Raw genomic sequence first — 18,804 nt, 5'->3', positions numbered from 1 at the left:
AGAGCCTGGCTTCTCCTTAACCCAAAGAAGTCCTCGATCGAGGCTCACATTTTGACGTTTTGGCCACGATTTGTAAGTAGAATGCGAAAGCAGCCATGAGCATGTTTCTTCAAGAAGTGCATTGATCGTTTATTGACGAGCGTCCATATTTACAAAACGGATTAATTGCAAGCAGGCTAACAGCAGGCGTTAGGTTCAAGGAGGATAGGAGTGGGAAGGATACAGTTCCTTTCTTAACTTTAGTCAGATGAACTGCGCTTGAAGTAAATGGTTGATGTAGACGAATGCGCGTTGATCAACATTTCTTGGATTGAACTTGTCCTCTACCCTTCTATATCAGGTAGTGCTGCAATTGACAAGCACTTTGTGAGTCAGTTTCGACTGGCGGTGCCAGTTTCCTCCCAAGTCTCTAATTGCCTTGTCGGCGCATCAAACTTTAGCCTAAGAATGAAAGTGCTTCAGCGATCTTGGTACGCAGCTTTTCCCGTGCCGTTGAGCACTTCTTCAACGTAGCTCTCGAAAGTGTTGAACTTGACATCTGGATACAGCTGCTTCCCGTCTAGGTAACCCAGGTATCTGGCGAATTCGGGGGTGTTTTCCCCGCGTATAAAGGTAGACAGATAATACTGAGCAAAGACTTTCTGTTGTCTAGCGGCCACGTCCTCCTGGTCTTTATTGAGCCGGATGTCCGCATCGGTAATCTGCTGCTCGAACTCCTGCGCGCTGGTGAATTCTCGACGGACGGACTCGCCGGACTTTTTTTCGAGCAGGTCGTAGACACGATTCATCGACCACAGTTCGTTGTAGACAAACACCATCGCATTGAGCGTCCGCTCATCCTTGATAACCTGCGCCACATACTTACCGACGTCTCTCACATCGGTCAAGGCTGTAAGCACATGACCATCGCCGGGAATGGTCTTCATTGGTATAGTCAGGGCGTAGTCAATTTTCCCAGACGGAAGCTTTGGCAACGTGAATTGATACCACCAGCCAATGTCAATAATGGTATAAGGAACGTGGAGGCGTTTGACGAGGTTGAAGACCTCTTCTTTCTGGTCTCTTGACCTGTGGACCCCAACGGGAACGATGGGCGCCCAGGCGCACGGGACGAAGCGTTTGATTCCGGCCTTCTTTGCCGCGAAAGCAAGTGGAACCTGCGTCAACTGGGCTCGGGGCCCGATGGCGGATATCAGGATATCGATGCCGGCAAGCGCATCGACGATAGAGTCTTCAGAAGAGCTCAGATCCAGAGCACGCAACTCTACACCTTTCTCTCTGATCGCGACGTTGGCCGGGCTTGATAAGGACGTTGGACGTGCAAGTGCAATGATTTCCTGCCAAAGCAATAATCAGCCGTGAAGCACTGACTGGTGATGGACAAAACGGATGTCATACAAACCCTCCATCTTCGATTAATCCATCCAATATAGAGCTTCCCGTCTCTCCAGATGCTCCCAACAACCCCACACGGCTTCGTGCCATTGATACTTTCGGGCGGTTTGCGATCAGAACCACTCACTGCCTCTGCTAGACTTGCGCGCGATGCTTGATGAAAGCATTCAGAAAATAACCTTGCAAGCAGTCCTGGCAGTCTGACAAGAAAATCAAGCCAGGAATCACCATGAGCTCCAAATCCGGGCGCCTCGTGTAGAGCTGATCTACTACACGCCATATCCGACTAATCCGCGGAAATTCCATGGGTTTCCCGGGCGTTGATTTCACAGTCCGACAGGCGACCTTCAGTGCCGTGCACAAGGGGTGCCAGCCACATTTGTAATATGCGCTACAGCTCTTGAGATGGAGTAGCGATCAAAGCAGCGTTTCATTCCTGTTCGCCGTCCTTGAGGCTCTGGGAAGGAATCAAATTTTACTGCTGAAAGCAATAAGCAGGGTGAGCACGCGGTCGAGTGGACATCAAACTGTCCGCTCGGACTTCATGCTTAGTCTTCCCCGGAGACAAACAGGGGGAACGGGAAAACAGAATTTGGGTCCGTAGTCAGTTGTCTGTTCGCCTGGATTCTTCTGGGCCCTCATTTTGTTTTCCTCTTCTCGGAGTTTGCGCAGAAAGAGGAGGTGAGGGGTTTAGGGGCATTTTTGGGAATGGTGGGATACACACTGCCGTTGTAGGGGATGTTCGTTCGCCCATGCAATGATGCAGGGACTCGGATAAAAATCGAGAAGATTCTTAGCCGTCAATGGTCCTCGGGGGACGAGGAGCTGATCAGGGGGATGATTTTGTGAGATCCAGATGAATCTAAAGTACTTAGGTACCTAGGTAGGTCGGGAGTAGGGGTCTACTTTGGCGCTACTTGTGCATCTCTGTAATATGGTACTACCTTGATTGGGTGGTCGTGATCAATGCCGATTTGAAGTCCCTCCACCGAGCAACCTCCCATTTCTACCCAACATGCTGATGCTTGACCTTTTTTGACAAAGATAAAAGTAGAGTCCGACTCAATGACCAGTGTCCATTATTCCAAACGTGGTGTCCGCAATTGGGAAGAACAGAAAGCCGCGTTCAAGCTAACCGTGGAGAAATCTCACAATGGCTTCATCGTCAATGTCATCGTCAATACCGGCATGTCTGGCGAGGATCCATTTTACATCGACCGTGAGTGTTTCATCTTTTTTGTTGGTGGGAAATGGAGCGATTTTCCATGCTGACGGACTTTTCTTTCTTGCCCAGTCGATGTGAAAGTCATCGAAGCCCCTGACAAGAAGATCGTCGACACCAACTTGACCGGCGCCATGTATACGGTCAGACTGGCCCTAAATCACCGGCTGCAACACCTAGATTTCCCTATGGAGAACAAATGCCTAACCCTTAATTCGAGTGTCGGCGGCTACCTGGCTTTACTTCCATCATATAGCTACCTAGAGGGTGTAGACCAATTTCTGCCCACTGACCTTCCCTTTCCTCATCAAGTCCATTCCGTCAAACACCTCTTCCAATCCTTTTCCTCGTCGAATCTGATGAACCTTCAACCTCTTCTGCGCCAACAACTGATCGACCTCCTCGACCCAACCTTTGGCGAATTCAAAGTGCGCCGGTTGACCCGGCGCATCGTAGGCGGGTTTTCTCCGGACTGCTTCGCCCATGGCACTGTACGCGATGGACCAGGTGGTCTTGACGTCGGTCCGGGGAAACTTCAAGGCCACGATCGTCCCGTACGTGCCGCCGGCGGAGAGAACTTTGCTGCACAACTCGGCCGAAGTCGTGGTGCCGATGGTGTCCCACACGTATTTGAGGTCGTTGTTGGTGTAGTTCTGGATTTTCTCGACGCATTTCGGGTCCTTGTAATCAAAGGCTTCAGCGGCGCCGAGTGCCTTGACCAGGTCGAAGTTGGACGTCGAACACGTCGTGATGGGAATGTAGCCGGCTCTGTTGGATTTTCCAGCGCAATGTATCAGCATAGATTTTCTTAGTCATCGGATAGAAAGAAACAATCATTTTCAATTTGTTTTTGAAGAGGAGGAGGGGGTATGGGACGAAAGCTTTAGCAATGACAATGATCGAGTAAAAAGAACGAGGCCGTTGACAGAAAACGGGAGCAGCAAGACAGGGAAATAGGAAACTGACAGTTTCGCAAACTGAATCCCCAACACCCCCGTGGAAGAACTTCCGCCGTAGATGAGAATGTGTTCGTTCTTGGGAGTTTGATCCTTCTGACTGGGCCGATTCATTCCCATCTCATAAACCAGTCCCTGGCCACAAGTAACCACACCGACGCCCAACGTGGCCGCGTCTTCGAAGGACATATCGTCCGGAACACGCAGGGCGAGGTCTGCTTTGACCGCAATCCTCTCGGCAAAAGCTCCGTCTTCGTGCTGCAACTTGTTGGCGCCCTGTACGAAGCCACAGACCCGGTCGCCGACTTTCCATTGCTTCGAATAGCCATTGCCCGTCTCCGCGACGACTCCAGCGAAATCGCACCCTGCAAGCATTCCTTTCTCCACGTTGAGGTAGTCGATGTGTTTCCAGTCCGTCGGGTTGAGCGCCACCGCTTTTACGTCCACCAAAACATAGCCAGATCGTGGTTGGGGGTAAGGTCGGTCGTGTTCCAGGACGGCTTTGCCGGGTTCTCCTTGTAGTACAATCGCTTTCATGGCCAAGTGTTTTAGGAGATTTGTTTCTTGAAAAGTTTAGAGACTGAATCTTTGGACTAGGCTTGACTGATCAATTGACTGGTTGACTGACTGGCTGGCTGGCTGATCGAATGACTGATCCACGCAACCTGGTCATCAATCATGCGAACAGGAACTGAGAGACAGAAGGTGTATTAGAATATTTGCATAACACAAATAATTGAATCAGCTATGATCATAAACCTTAATTCGGCAATACTAATGAACATAATTATGCCAACGATAATTTCTAATCGACATACCTACCTATGCACGCATCTATGACTTCGCCAGACAGCCCGTTGACCATGGGCAATCCGCGGCATTTCCACGGTGGAAAGTTTTCCACCTTTTGATTATGTCAACACTGATGATTCGAGTTGTAGTCAAGTGAGTAATACTTACAGTATCAAGACACCGCAACGGAGACTTGGGGGAAAAAAAGGAGGCGCAGGCTTTTCAGCAGCGTCACAGGGCAAGTTCAACGATTGAAATGGAAATGAGGAAGGCATATGATCATTGTTGAAGATGGGGTCCAGATACCTTCAGATGTGGAATGACAAGGAGAAGGATTGGTCATTTCTTGGTCATCATTGTTAATACATTCTCAGCGGTGGACTGGCTAGGAGTAGGTATATAGATGGGCAGGTACATACCCATGACTGTGAAGGGCAACAACAATACAACGATGAATAAGCAACATCGCAAGTCCGAGTATAATCTCATATCCGCAACAATAATGTTTCGTCGAATCGGACACCGAGGCTCAGCTTAGGATCGTGGCATTCTAAGTGCCTTCCAGCACATCGTGTAGTGCACTGTCGTGTACGGTATCTGGTAAAGGTTCGCCTGGTTTGGCAGTCCGCTTCCTCCGTTCCCTACGAGGCTGAAGCAGAATACTGTTATCCGATCGAGCAACGCAACATAATTACCAAAGGCATCTTCATAGATGAGACCTCACGTAAAATAATAGTGGAACGTATAGAAGTTTTACCGCAAATATGTGTGAACATGTGAAAATTGCATTGGACGACGTGTAATTGAGGATTTCATGTATCATTTTTTGGCTCGCTCGCTCCCACGCCTAATTATAGCTATAGCAACTTGGCGGGTGAGCTGCGACATAAGCGCTTAACTTTGCGGCACCATAGCCCTGCCTGAAGCCGATCCTGAGGAACTTCTTCTGCAACAGGGCAATGATTCCATGGGGAGATGGGTCCGGAGTCCGAGGACCAGCGTTTGACGTTGCGGAGGTCGTAATGATCAACGATTTTGTCTCTCACTATCCGGATGATAATTGGTGGCACGTGTATGAGCTAGTGACACTGCGCTATCACATTCTGATGTGACAGCGTGACTTGTAGACAATGTCAGTGTTATTCTCCTTTATCTCACCGTCGTTCAAACTCAACGTACGTCCTTGGGCAAGCCAATTCTCCCACTGCTAAAGTTCAAATATCCGTAGATCTCTGCGTTGGTCATTCCCTCTGGTATTTGGCGTCCATAGAGCACCTCGTCTTGGCACCCGTTTGGGACAACGATCTGCCGCTTTACTCAAGCATCATGTGACCTGGCTCAACTTCGGCTCAGCCTCAGCGTGAGCTGCTCAGCCTGCTTAGGGCGCCGCTCACCCTCCTCACCCTTCTCATCCGCCGTGCTCAGTCCCATTTCTACGCCCCGGCGTCATTAGATGCTCACGCCCTATCTCGTCGGTACCTTCCTTTAAAGATGTGGAAGGTTTACACGACCATCCGGGGGGGTACAGTTCTGGGAATCCAAGGTCCGAAACTGGGACTCCTTACACAGACCGTGGATGCAATCTCTCGCAACCAACGCCCTCCGCGCAAAATGGAGCGCATTATGTTACATTCTCCTTAGTGATCCTTTCTCCTGATAGCGACTTGCACGCAGTACACGTCGCGTCTTCCCTATCATACCGTCTGTCCTTCATCTCGGACGTGCCTTCTCCTATCTGCCCATCACTTACTGCTTCTTTCGTTCTCATTTTCGCTTGGCTTGATCCCATTGACTCTCTCATCTTCTAAGCCCTGCTTTCCTATCCTATCCTACCGCTCCATTCTAGTTCTTCGCCATGGGGAAAAAGCAGACCCCCAGCGAAACTCTTCGCAAAGCTAAAGAGAAGGGCTCTGCACGAGACACTGGTATTGTTGATGGCAAACCAACTTTCCGGAAACTTGAGCTTGGAACGGAGAAAAACTATCAGAGACAGCTAGACTTGTCAGTCTACACAAGAAATCAGCCTTGCTCAGTCTCATAGTCAACCTTGGTGTTTCATGGTTCGCATGGTTCGTAAGACGGTCAATCGGCGCCGATTGCACCGATTGTGTCCGTTGCAACGCGCGGTCGACCGTTGAAACTTGTGTATATATACAGGCGAGATTCTCTCGTCTCTGGGAGACAGTCAGTCAGACAATCAATGCTCCTCTGGTAACCCAGAATCCAACACAACGGACACAATCGGCGCAGTCGGCACCGATTGACAGTTTTGCGAACCCTATGAATGGATTATGGCGGCGCCGAACTACCAGCTATATTCCCTGTACATTCGTAGGAAAGTGGGGGAAGTAGTAATACAATAAAGACGAGGATCCTCTGGTCAAGATTCTCCGTCGACCAATAGTCTTTCTCTCTTCGGCGCTCGGTCCTACACTCCGACAGAACCAATCAAGCAGGATTCCAAGATTTGTCCGAGTTACTAGTTAGTAATCACGGCAATGACATCGTTAGCCTGACAGCTTTGGACGGCAAGTGGCTGCGTTGGCGTCCGCTTGAGTAGGCCCATCGCGAAGAGATCTGGTCTGTGGAAAGCTAGTTGATGACCAGAGTAATGTATCAATGTGGAATTTTTGAGCACTACTTTCTATTTCCATCGGTAGGAGTAATACTGAAGGGTATTCTTTAGTTGAATCCTTTCGTGGGCGTTCGTGTTCGACTCATTTCTCTGTGCTCAGGATCCTCGGAAGAATGGACCGCAGTATTTTGCCGGCCCCAGGAGAAGCGTCCTCAATGTCCTCTACTACCAGTCAGAGCGACGGCACCGCTGGGAGCTTCAAACACCCACCACGTCCTTCTTCCACCGGCACCAAAGCGTGTCGCGGGTCATGTATCACATGCCGCCGTCGCAAGACAAAGTGCGACAAGAAGCTTCCATGTTCGGGATGTCAAAAGTTGAAATTCGACTGTACCTATCCGATGTCAAGGCGACAGCAACAACATCAGAAGACACAGATTGAGTCGCAGGAAGCTTTTAAGGCTCGTATAGCGAACCTCGAGACTCTAGTCGATGATTTGCGTAGCCATATCAAAGAGAACCCCAGAAAATCTAGGCTCCCTTCTGAGGAGGGAGATGTGGAAATGGCCGAAGTCGTGCATAGCGACCTTGGAAAGCTGATAGGTAAAGAAGGACAGAGTAGATATATGGAAAACAGCTTCTGGGATATTCTATCAGAAAAGGTCAGTCCATTCCTGATGCGTCCCGTCAACATATGGTTCAGCTAATCGTGGAACCCGTTTCGACCAACAGGTAGATGATATTCGATATCTTCTAGGCTCTCATTCCGACGAGGAGGACGAGGATGAGAACGAGGCGGATAGTAAGACTCCACCAGTGTCAGACACCTTATCATCGGAACGAGCACACCATGGATTCATATTCGCCTTCAATTCGCTCGTTGGCGGTCTATCTGCCTTTCATCCCAGTATATATCATAAATCACTCCTGTGGAACGTCTTTATCAATAACGTGGATCCATTAGTGAGATTATTGCACAAACCTGGAATGCAGAGAGAAATGATGAGGGTGACCGACAATCATACCAGCGAACCGACAAAACCCTTTGAGGCGCTACTTTTTGCTGTGTACCTGGCAAGTGTCACGAGCATGTCAGCTGAAGACTGTCGGATCTTATTTCAGGAAGAAAGACTGGCTCTTTTGGATCGATACCGATTTGCCGTTCAGCAAGCACTGGCACGGGCAAACTTTCTCTCGTCCCGTACCATAGTGACTTTGCAATCTCTGCTGATCTACTTGGTACGTGCCACAATAGATTGAAATTATATCTGGGCTAAACTGATACCAGGCTTGTGACCGTGGGTCTGAGGATAGCTCGCTGGTATGGGTCATGACGGGTACCGCTATCCGCTTAGCCCAGTCTCTTGGACTTCACCGCGATGGGACTTTATTTAACCTGTCGCCCTTTGAAACTGAAATGCGACGTCGACTATGGTGGCAGTTATGCCTCCTCGATGTGCGTACAGCAGAAAACAACGGCTCCAACCAGGATATTTCTCAACGGAACTTTGACGCGAGGCTTCCTCTAAATATCGATGATTCCGCGCTAGATCCTTCCATGACTGAAACACCAGTACCTAAATCCAGCTTCACGGAGACGACTCTGTCCCTAATCAGATATGAGATCATTACCGTCCTGCGGCGCCTGCGAAGCCAATCCTATGCCCCTGGGAACATCAAATATACCCCAACATTACAAGAGATTGATACAGCCACGGAGAGATGCAGGAAGAATATTAAGGATAACTACCTCAAATACTGCGATCCAAAGGTTCCATTTCACTCGTTCATGGAAATTGTGAGTCGTATGATGATTGCCAGGATGTGGATCAATGTTCATCATCTATTCCGGCTGAGAGTAGTAACAGGAACTATATCGGAGGATATCAAAGAACGGATTTTCAGTACCTCATTGGAAATTGTCGAGGCTTGGCTCTCCCTCAACACAGAAAACAACCTCCGACAGTGGAGATGGGCTTTTCAAAATTATGTTCCCTGGCAGGCTCTAGCCTTTATCCTCTCTGAACTTTGTACTCGCACTCGCGGCATCGTGATCGACCGCGCCTGGATCATTGCACGCAAAGCATTTGACGAGTGGACCAACATTATCACAGACGACCCCCACAATATGTTGTGGCTCCGCATCAAAAAACTGCTGGTGATGGCTCAGAAGGCTCAGAAGGCTCGAGATTCGATACTCACTGAAACATCTCCGTCTTCCCGGGTGGCAGCTGCAACCACTTCGGAGTATCACCTCCGTCTGCCTAATGCGTGGGATCCGCTTGACAAGCTACAATCAGGCCCAGAATCGGTTTCATTTTTCAGAGATCACCAAACGGCTCAACTTGGTGTGGCTGCTCTCACCGGACCGTCCGATGTCTCACAGATCATGGGACGGCAGGAATATCAGTGGACTCCAGAGGAGGCGGCTGTGATTGGGGACATTGACGAGGGTCTATCTGGGAACCCCTTTGGTCTTGTCTACTGGGATGCGGCGACGGATAATAGTGATACTATGGTAAACAGACCAGGTTTGTTTGACGAGCCTAATATTTGGTGGTAGCGCACTCAGGTCGAATATACAACTTCCAATATCATCTTGAAGTGGATTGACGATTCAAGCAGCCAAAAGAATGCCAAAAGTACAATCCCAACGAATTAGAATACTAAGTTCATTTCCGAAAGAGAACTTTTTGCCCGCGCTTAAATTGGCTCGAGTTGTTTTTCTTAGGCCTGAAAGATATCGGAATACTGTAGGTATTAAAACGTGTGCAACGGGCGATTGGGGAGGTGGCGAAACACGCCACCGGTCTTTGTAGGCAGGGAAAGAGGAAGCACAGTCCATATCTTTGGTTAGATGACCCGGCACTGCGGCGCCAACACCAACCGTGGCAGCAGAACGTACGACAGGTGCCATTCATCACGCAGTAGCAACGCCAGACCAGTGCAAGAACGCACCCTTTTCCGCAACGCGCTCCCATTCGCACTCGAACTCGACCGTCTCGTCTTCCGTCAGGTTGGCCGCTGCACCGGCCGCACGAGCAACCCAACCACCACCGCCAGCGTTCGTGGTCCGCTCCGCAGACCACCGTTCGTCTTCTTCACTGTCGCAAGGGATCAAAAGGAAAGAATTAGAACAAGAGAACACCTTCACGACACGCGAGAGCCGCGCCGCGAACGCTCTGAGACTTGCCTGAATGCTTGTCTTCTTGGTTTTCTGTTGCTATCTAATTGCCTGTCAACTGGCAATTTCTATCGGCGGCCCTGCCAATTGCAGCACCGAACTGACCAATCACATGCGGCCGTACAGTTGTACAGTCACATGACTTCCAGCATTCATGTACCCCAGTACAGTGATCTTAGATCCGCCGAAACTCATGCATTGCATGGACAGACGCGGGCCCCATTAATGGATGTTACAGGGCCGGATTGGAATCCAATCTCTGTAATTGGCCTCTTCGGCTCGGAAATAAATCATGATCTCTGCCTCGGACCCGGAGGTGACGATGGTCGAATTTCGAGAGCTCCTGTTTTACGCATCAGTGAGTCAGAATTGTGAAAGGATTTGATGGTCAAACCACTCCTTGGGGAAAAGACCTTTTGCTTTCCATTTCAACATATACGTATTGTCCAACGTTTGATCTTTGAGTTGCTTTTTTCCATATCTGCGTCTGATTCGAACCACTTGCGAAGGAATTTGAAGGAGCGTTATGACTTTTCCTGATAACTTCAAAACATTGACACTGCTCTCTGGGGTGACCTACGGCTACGTCCATGTTGCCGCTTCTCCTTACAAATCCACCATTCTCTTTCTCCATGGCTTTCCGTCTTCCAGCTATGGCTGGCGCCATCAGGTCTCGCATTTTGCCTCGGCGGGATATGGTGTTCTGGCCCCGGATCTCTTGGGGTACGGTGCCACCGACCAACCACAATCCGCCCAGGAGTACACAGCCCGGAAGATGGCATCGGAGATTGTCGAGATCCTCGACCATGAAACGATTCGTGGTCCCATCCATGGCGTTGGTCACGACTGGGGTTCTTTTCTCCTCTCTCGACTAGCTAACTACCACCGTGAACGATTTCAGAGTTATTCATTTCTCGACGTGGCGTACATGGTTCCCGGAGTGGAATTTGACGTTGATGCCTTTGAAGAATCGGCCAAAGCCCAGTTCGGATACGTGCAGTTCGGTTTCTGGAAGTTCCTTATCGAGGACGATGCCGCGGCACTCATCGGTCAGCATGTAAGGCAGGATTCTCCTCTTCTTGTCAGAAAGGATGCGCATGTATCTGTGCATACCATGATAGCAAGTTAACGAACACGTTCTTGGACATCAGTTCGACTCGTTCCATTCGCTGTTATACGCCGCAGATGCGGCCATGTGGAAGGACCATCTGGGCCCAAAGGATGCCCTCCGAGCATGGCTCACTACAAACCAAATCGGACCTCTAGCTGATTATATAACCCAAGAGGTAAATCATCAAAACATTTCTGCCACCGCGTCATAGAACGGAGCTGGCTTTGACCATTGTATATCTCCAGGGGAAAATCAGGCATCGCGAGATCTTTCAAGACAACTATGGCCCGGCGACGAACTGGTATCGAGCTTTCATGGCCAACTTGAATCAGAAGGATGAGAAAGAGACCGTGGTTGATCCTCATCTTCGTCATCCGGTAGTTCTCATCACCGCTTCAAGAGACCCAGTTGCCATTCCGGCGATGATGGAATCGTGGACTCGACCTTTCGCGAAAGATCTTCGAATCCATTCGGTTGATGCAGGTCACTGGGTTCAGATTGAAACGAAAAATGAGGTGAACAGAATCCTTCAAGACTTTTTTTCCGAAGTAGAATAGGTGGCGGTTGATTATACTAGTGATTTTGAGGATATAAAATTCGTCTGGTTACCTGCCCTGATGGTTGGCTTTACATCTTTCAATTGGGGATCTCGTTTTTACCTGAAACGGGCTTAATGCTCTTCGGACCTGTATTATTTAAGACTCCATTGATCTGATACGAGTCACAATTGACGCAGTAATTATCAAGGGGGAAAATTAGAAACTTGCGAAAAACATGAATCACGATCCAAAAGAGCATTCTAATCTCAATCAAGAGAAGTCATTCAACTAAGTGCTGGTAACTCGCAGTCAGCCAGAGAGATTTTTATCAATCCACGATTCATAAAGCGGTTCCGCATCCTTCCCGTTCCGATAACAGCGTTTCAACTTTGCCAAATCTACATTCCTAAAATGACGGACCTAGAGGCATTGTCAGCCCACAATCAGCGAAGTCGTGGATATGTGCAAGGTTGAGGGTTTCGAACATTAACCGCCCATAGACCTCCTTGGCCAGGGTTCACCTCTCCCACGATGGGCTCGCTAGGAGTGGAATCGCTCGTTGTTTCGGACCTGCCGCTGTCTCCCAGGTCCACCAACAAACTGGACCCACAACGAGGGCAGAAGAAGTGCTTCCGGAGCTCGTATCCAAAGCTGTACCGTGCCATCTTGTCCCCACCGGCATGGAAAACAACATCTGATCGCCGTTGCGGGAAGACCATGAGGTAACCGTTATGTACACAGATCGAGCAGTTGTCCTCACTGATGTCGATCTCTTCCAGCGGGTGAGGAAGAGTCACACTGTAGCGGACTAAGCCACAATGGCAATTGGCGTTGTAGGAACAACGGGCCATCATCGGATTCGATGGCTCGGTTTTCTCAGAGTTGATTGTCATTGTTATTGAAGGGGCAAGGAGTTCCGTTCGAGGAAATGGTATAATATAATATCTGAGAGGACTGTTATTTTCTCTTAGCGAAAGAACACTTTATAAACCATTGACATTTATCGCTTGATGTTGTTATATAGAGTTCAACTCAAAGATCAATCCTCCTATGTCCGCAGCATCGTTCGTTCGTCGACTTCGGATTCTTTGTGATATACGGCCCGAAACTTAATGATATACTCATCCATTTCTTCTGCATCTAGATTGTGTGGGAAAGAAAAACTCAGAAGAGGGTTCGCGGGGCCTCTGTATCGGCTCTGCGAGACTGCGATTTCCGAAAACACTGATCAAAAGTGCGCTCTCGGGAGTCCTATCGAAATCGTGCCCCGGCCCCAAAGCACAGGAAGCTGAGGGGCGATGGACGTTTCAGTTTTATCTTCCCGCTGATCGGGTCTGGATGACTGAAGCAATTTTAGGCACTCTAATGTTCATTGAAATCAATTGCAGAAAGAACTGTTCTTGTCTGATAGGCTCGACCGGACATCCAACTCCGATGGTCCACGGAAGTGGTCAATCCTATTGGCCGTTTCGGGCTTTCGGCATATTAAGCCCTCTCAAAAGGAGACACCGTACATGCACAATGCCATGCTCACTCCAGAAAAGCAACTGACACAGACGAACCCATCAAGTTGCATCGAAATATTACGCATTCAGGAGGTTTTAACATGAGTCTGCCCTTGCATCTCCAACAAAAGCTTTCGGGATAGCACAAGCCACGGTGGCAATCTCCATTGCCTCGCATGACAGATCCTCTATGAAAATTACAAATTATAAACATAGTGGATAGAGAAGCATCCATAACGTGGAGACAACCAGGCGGATCTGCAAATTTCGCAGTGCGGAACCCGGCATCTAATGACAATCTTCGACTACCTAACCGGCCAGGGCAGGTCACGGAACAGGTATTTCACTGTGTGTTCTTCCTTCCCTTCGTGGAGAATGTTTGTTTCGCCGTCTTCCACATTTTCTGCTGGCTTCGTGTTACTTCCTTCCTAGTCTTACGGATCGTTTGAAGCTCATCCGTGAAAAAGGCGTTTCGTCAACCACTTTCTCTAGGGTTTGGACTGCACAATGGTGGAAGAGCTCGAGAATTCCGGAGGGAGTTTGCATAATTCCGAGTTAATATCAGATGATAGGCAGGACAACGACACTGAACCAAAAGAATACTTGCCAGAAGCGATGAGGTCGTCGTCGCCAGTACTAGCCGTCGGATCTCCACGGCGGGCAACCGAGGTGGGAAAAGCCACAAATATCGTGGAATGGGAGAAAGGTGACCGGGAGAATCCACATTCGTGGTCCTTCGCTCGCAAAATCTACATCACCATGGTGATAAACACGCTTCCCTTGGTGGTCAACATCGGTTCCAGTATAATGAGCAGTGCAAGCACCGCAATCGGAAAAGAATATTCTGTGGGCTCCGAGGTCACCACGCTGACGACATCCCTCTATCTCATGGTAAATATCTAGCTCGATGGCCTGAAAACCACCCTGCCACTTGCTAAACTATGAATTAGGGTTATGCCACTGGACCTTTCCTTTTCGGCCCCATCTCGGAACGACTGGGAAGAAAAGTACCCCTGATCATCGGATTGCTGGGGTTCGCCAGCTTCTGTTTGCCCATTGCCCTGGCGCAAAACCTGTACACTGTCATGATATGCCGGTTCTTCATGGGATTTTTCGGCTCCTCGTCGATGGCCATTACGGCTGGCGCGATGAGTGATATCTGGAATACCCTCGTGGGCCGGGGAATCGGCGTCGATTATTTTGTTCTGATGGCCTTTATCGGACCAGTCATCGGCCCCGTCCTGGGCGCGTTCGTCACCAAAAGTCATCTCGGCTGGCGTTGGACGATGTGGATCATGGCCATTGTTGCATTCACTGATCTGATATTTGCATTTCTCCTTCTCCCGGAGACTTATGCGCCGGTTCTTCTCGCCAAGAAGGCTGCCAGGTTGCGGATACAGACAAGGAACTGGGCTCTTCACAGCAGATTGGAGGAAACAACGACCGACTTGAAAACACTGGCCAAGGTTTATTTGGTTCGACCATGGAGTAAGCTCATCGTCTACTTCTTGCGTTCCACTGAAAGTTTCGTCTCTAACAGGCTGTTCCAAACCCTATAGTTCTTCTGGGAACCGAACCTATTCATCTCCTCATTACGGTGTATATGTTAGTACAATCATGCATTTCCAATCTGATACTGCGACTGACTGCCCGGTCCAGATCCTTCGCGTACGCCGTCCTCTTTCTCTTCTTCGAGAGCTTTCCGATCTCCTTCGTCGAAGATCGGCATTGGAAACCTCAGATCGGAGCCCTGTCATTCCTTGGTCTGCTGGTTGGCGCCCTCATCGCATTTGTCTTAGTTGCATATTACACCCTCACCGTCTACGCTCGCGAGGTTGCCTTGACGACGACTGGTGTCATTGTTCCCGAACGACGTCTTCCCCCCATGATGGCGGGAGCTGTTGTCTTTCCCATCGGGTTCTTCTGGTTTGCGTGGACGAGCGACCCCACAATTCCCTGGCCCGCACAAGTCATCTCCACTGCTCTTGTGGGCGCCGGTATTTATATTGTCATGATCCAAGGACTCAAGTACCTAGTTGATGTTTATCTACTGGTCGCAAACAGTGCTATTTCAGCCAACACCGCGGTGAGAAGTCTTACGGCGGCTGGGTTCCCTCTCTTCGCTATCCCCATGTATCACAAGCTTGGGGTGGCTTGGGCGACCAGCCTTTTGGGATTTTTGTCTTTAGTTATGGTTCCCATACCCGTCCTATTTTATGTTTATGGCCAGAAGCTTCGTGCCATGTCCAGAGGGGCTTTGAACACATTATGAAGCTTTTACGCCTGCGCCTATCTATGTCAAGAGGTCAGAAATCTCAGCCGATTCTGGGACAGAGTTCAGGTCCGGGTCGTCGAGTGCTCCAGATTGACAGGACGCTGATGTTATCTGGAGGTTTTAGAGTTCTGCATGTGTTGTAGGCCTATCTGCCTGCTTGTCATTGAGTTGGATCATGTTTGCAATTAATCGTGGGAGTCAACCAAATACGAAGAAATGTGTGATAACAGGATGAACTATTGATGCGTCTCCTATGATATAATTACAACTTCGATGCACCACTCTTCGAGAGCCCCTTAGCGAAATCTCTCAGAAGTCTCCTGAGAATCTTCCCCCTGGGACTTTTGGAAATTCTGTCAACAAAATCGATGCCCCCTCGTAGCCACTTGTAGGGGGCCTTGTGATCCTCAACGTAACGTGTAATCTCCTGTTTGAGGCTCATTTCGTCCTTCCTGGATGACATTTGTGTCGAACCAGATTCAGATCGCACGATGTACGCTTTGGGTAATTCGCCTGATCGGTCATCCGGGAGTGAGACCACTGCGACATCAGCGACGGCGTGGTGGGTGAGAAGATGAGCTTCAAGCTCGGCAGGTGCAACTTGGTGGCCCTGTGGAGATGAGACCTCGTCAACGCGTTGCTATTTGCGACGGGCTCTCTTGGTTAGGCAGAGGGAGATTACCTTGACTTTGATTAGTTCCTTGATCCGGTCCACGATGAATATATGGTCGTGCCCTTAGGGTGATCGTTTAACAATAGCTTCGTCACCGGTCCGCATCCATCCATCGTCGCCGAAAGTCTTCGATGTCTCTGCTGGATTGTTTTTATAGCCCATTGCGATGCTAGGTGACCGGAGCCATAACTCTCCAAGCCGGTCATGAGACGAAACATCGAGACCTTCGGGCGTCACGAGACGTGCTTCCGTATATGGAAGAAGTGGGCCACACGACCCGTTCCAAATGTCGTCGGCGCCGGTGTAAGAGACCACACCGGTAGTCTCTGTGATAGCTAATCAAAGAGGGAGATATTAGAATGGAAAGAAGGGTCTTTAGGCGAACGTAATATCAACCAGAGCAAATTTTGAACGTTACGTCTGAATTGGATCATGAGACGAACCAATAGAGCTGACAGATTTTCCAAGCTGGCTGATCCTGAGACAAAGCTTTGGCATTTTCTTCCCGCAAGGGAGCACCGCCGGTAACGAGTCTCGTGACGGATCTCAGATCATATTTAGCCAACAACGACGAGTTGTTGCACATTTCAATGATGATTGGAGGGACCTAGGAAATGATCATTAGATCTGTCGGCGCAGATATAAGTGGACTTACGAGGACCAGCACATTGATCTTCCATCTTTGCACCGAGGACAGAAGCTGCTGAAGACTGTACCTTGGAAAGGTAATGACTGCATCTCCGCGATACGCAGCGGCATGACAGACTACAGTCAGCGCGTAGATGTACTCTGCGGAAGCAGCCCTAATATTGTCTCCGTTTGGTGTAGAGACTGTCCCTGTCGAAGGAGCTTTTCAACCGCATCAAGCTGTAATGTATTGAAGATGATGTTATAATGTGATATCATGACACCTTTCTGGAGATCGTAATGTCAGAGTCCGAACCTTTGATTTGTTCAAAAAGAGCCTGGAGAGAAGGGATCTACTGGCAAACCACTCGTTCCACTGGAATAGCAGAGATATGCGACCTGGCGTTTGCCTTGGCCCTTGCTCCAGTTTTGAGGTTCCAGTTCAACCATGGCTGAGCCATCCTGAATGAGTTGATTTAACGTTTTGATATCGGATGGTACGGCCACTTTCCCCGTGATTTCCACTGGAAGCTCGAGAAGATATACTCGTTTTCTGGAAATTCCAGGTTTCGAGGCCGCTTGTAATGCTGTTTCTAGCTGCGGCGCAGAGGCAAAAGGACATTTGGCACCAGAGTGTTTGAGCTGGTATGTCAGTTCAGACACAGAATACAGGGCGTTTGCGGGTGTCACAACGCCGTCCATGCGATGGACTGCCCAAGACAGCGTCTGATAATCAATCTGGTTCAACATGAATTTAAATTAGACACCTGAGTTGCTGTAGCACACATTTCATGGCACTAACACTGTTCAGTGAGAAGATTGCGACGACTCTCTCTTCGTCCTTTCCTTCGCGCGAACTGCAACCAAGGTCTCTTGCCATCGCTCGAGCCAAATGTTCGACTCGATCTCGTACCTGAGATGCACTGTATGAAAAGCCCGTAACACCGCAAATCTGGGGCGGCCGAGACTTCTTCACTGGAAACCGGCCGTACTCCTCGCCCAAGATGAATTGGGTAACGGAGATCGAATCTGGCGCGTCGGCCATGGCCGAACGCCAGCGTGCTGGGCTGTTGAAGATCATAATGTCAAGAAATTGACCAATGAGGATTGTGTGCCTTGAAGAGGTCTTGATATGTCAAGGACATTTATTTCTCACTGGGAAGCGATCGGATTTAACCAACATGTGTTGGATTATCACGTGATAGGGACATAACACCGATGTGATTCAATTCAGGACCGTCATTGATTTCAGAGGGGTCTGGGGAGACGCCTGACTACCTTACCTAGCGAGCTAGGTATATACTTTCAGAGGGTCTCGTGATCGTTACGATACCCTGACAGCGCCCTCCGACACGCCAAGCGCGTCTTTACAATGCTTGGCGGCCTGACAATCACACCGACCGCGTAATTTGCGACAGCAAGGAGATGTGCAACATTGAAATAATAACGCAAATAACTCTGGGACAGTACCAGCTATTTGAGACATTGTCTCTCTATCTGCAGAGCCCTCTGTCATGCGAGCAACTATGTATAGAGAGAGGAAGCAACTGGGAATAGACGGAAGACAAGCAATACAATGATGACCACCTATCGCATGAAACAGCAAGCACAACAACATGTTTCATTCATACAGTTAGAGGATTCTCTGGATTACAATCAAGTGCATAAGATGCCATTTCGACAGCATTGTTAGTCGTCTGGAAACCCGACAAGGACTCAAATCCGGTTGCATGAGGCCGATTGGTAGGAGCGGCTCCCATCACCATCTGCCCGGACTGACCTATCAGAATCGGAAGAGATCATGATGGCTTCCCCCAAAGGCGAAGCACCGCTCGACCCGGGGTCCGTCCAAGCCTTCCAAAAGCACAATCTGTACTCGGAATTTCTAAAGGCAAAGTATTATGCAGTTCCTTCAAAATATTTTCGGTTCCAATGTTCATATCGTATAAT

At 49.2% G+C, this 18,804-nt stretch overlaps 6 protein-coding genes across 6 annotated transcripts; 3 read left to right on the top strand and 3 right to left on the bottom strand.

The window, feature by feature from the left end:
* Positions 1-458: 458 nt before the first annotated feature.
* On the bottom strand, positions 459-1,485 carry Z520_03953 (uncharacterized protein; the record flags this gene model as incomplete). The annotated part of the gene is made up of 2 exons (XM_016774463.1): positions 459-1,337; positions 1,399-1,485. The coding sequence occupies 2 exons, from the start codon at positions 1,483-1,485 to the stop codon at positions 459-461; spliced, it is 966 nt and encodes a 321-aa protein (XP_016634390.1).
* Positions 1,486-2,877: 1,392 nt separating this feature from the next.
* On the bottom strand, positions 2,878-4,110 carry Z520_03952 (uncharacterized protein; the record flags this gene model as incomplete). The annotated part of the gene is made up of 2 exons (XM_016774462.1): positions 2,878-3,385; positions 3,584-4,110. The coding sequence occupies 2 exons, from the start codon at positions 4,108-4,110 to the stop codon at positions 2,878-2,880; spliced, it is 1,035 nt and encodes a 344-aa protein (XP_016634389.1).
* A 3,231-nt stretch (positions 4,111-7,341) lies between these two features.
* On the top strand, positions 7,342-9,503 carry Z520_03951 (uncharacterized protein; the record flags this gene model as incomplete). The annotated part of the gene is made up of 3 exons (XM_016774461.1): positions 7,342-7,602; positions 7,673-8,179; positions 8,229-9,503. The coding sequence occupies 3 exons, from the start codon at positions 7,342-7,344 to the stop codon at positions 9,501-9,503; spliced, it is 2,043 nt and encodes a 680-aa protein (XP_016634388.1).
* A 1,147-nt stretch (positions 9,504-10,650) lies between these two features.
* Z520_03950 (uncharacterized protein) lies at positions 10,651-11,792 on the top strand (the record flags this gene model as incomplete). Its single annotated transcript, XM_016774460.1, has 3 exons — positions 10,651-11,181; positions 11,276-11,410; positions 11,481-11,792. 3 exons carry the CDS (start codon positions 10,651-10,653, stop codon positions 11,790-11,792), a joined length of 978 nt encoding a protein of 325 aa, XP_016634387.1.
* Positions 11,793-13,786: 1,994 nt separating this feature from the next.
* Positions 13,787-15,551, top strand: Z520_03949 (uncharacterized protein; the record flags this gene model as incomplete). Its single annotated transcript, XM_016774459.1, has 4 exons — positions 13,787-14,170; positions 14,230-14,767; positions 14,839-14,884; positions 14,939-15,551. 4 exons carry the CDS (start codon positions 13,787-13,789, stop codon positions 15,549-15,551), a joined length of 1,581 nt encoding a protein of 526 aa, XP_016634386.1.
* Positions 15,552-16,290: 739 nt separating this feature from the next.
* Positions 16,291-17,899, bottom strand: Z520_03948 (uncharacterized protein; the record flags this gene model as incomplete). Its single annotated transcript, XM_016774458.1, has 6 exons — positions 16,291-16,562; positions 16,684-16,834; positions 16,883-16,992; positions 17,016-17,142; positions 17,212-17,592; positions 17,657-17,899. The coding sequence occupies 6 exons, from the start codon at positions 17,897-17,899 to the stop codon at positions 16,291-16,293; spliced, it is 1,284 nt and encodes a 427-aa protein (XP_016634385.1).
* Between the last annotated feature and the right edge of the window lie 905 nt (positions 17,900-18,804).

The sequence above is a fragment of the Fonsecaea multimorphosa genome, assembly GCF_000836435.1.
Source record: "Fonsecaea multimorphosa CBS 102226 unplaced genomic scaffold supercont1.6, whole genome shotgun sequence".
Taxonomy (NCBI): Eukaryota; Fungi; Ascomycota; class Eurotiomycetes; order Chaetothyriales; family Herpotrichiellaceae; genus Fonsecaea; species Fonsecaea multimorphosa.
Note: the sequence above shows the minus strand (reverse complement) of the source record. Positions and strands in the feature narration are given on the sequence as shown.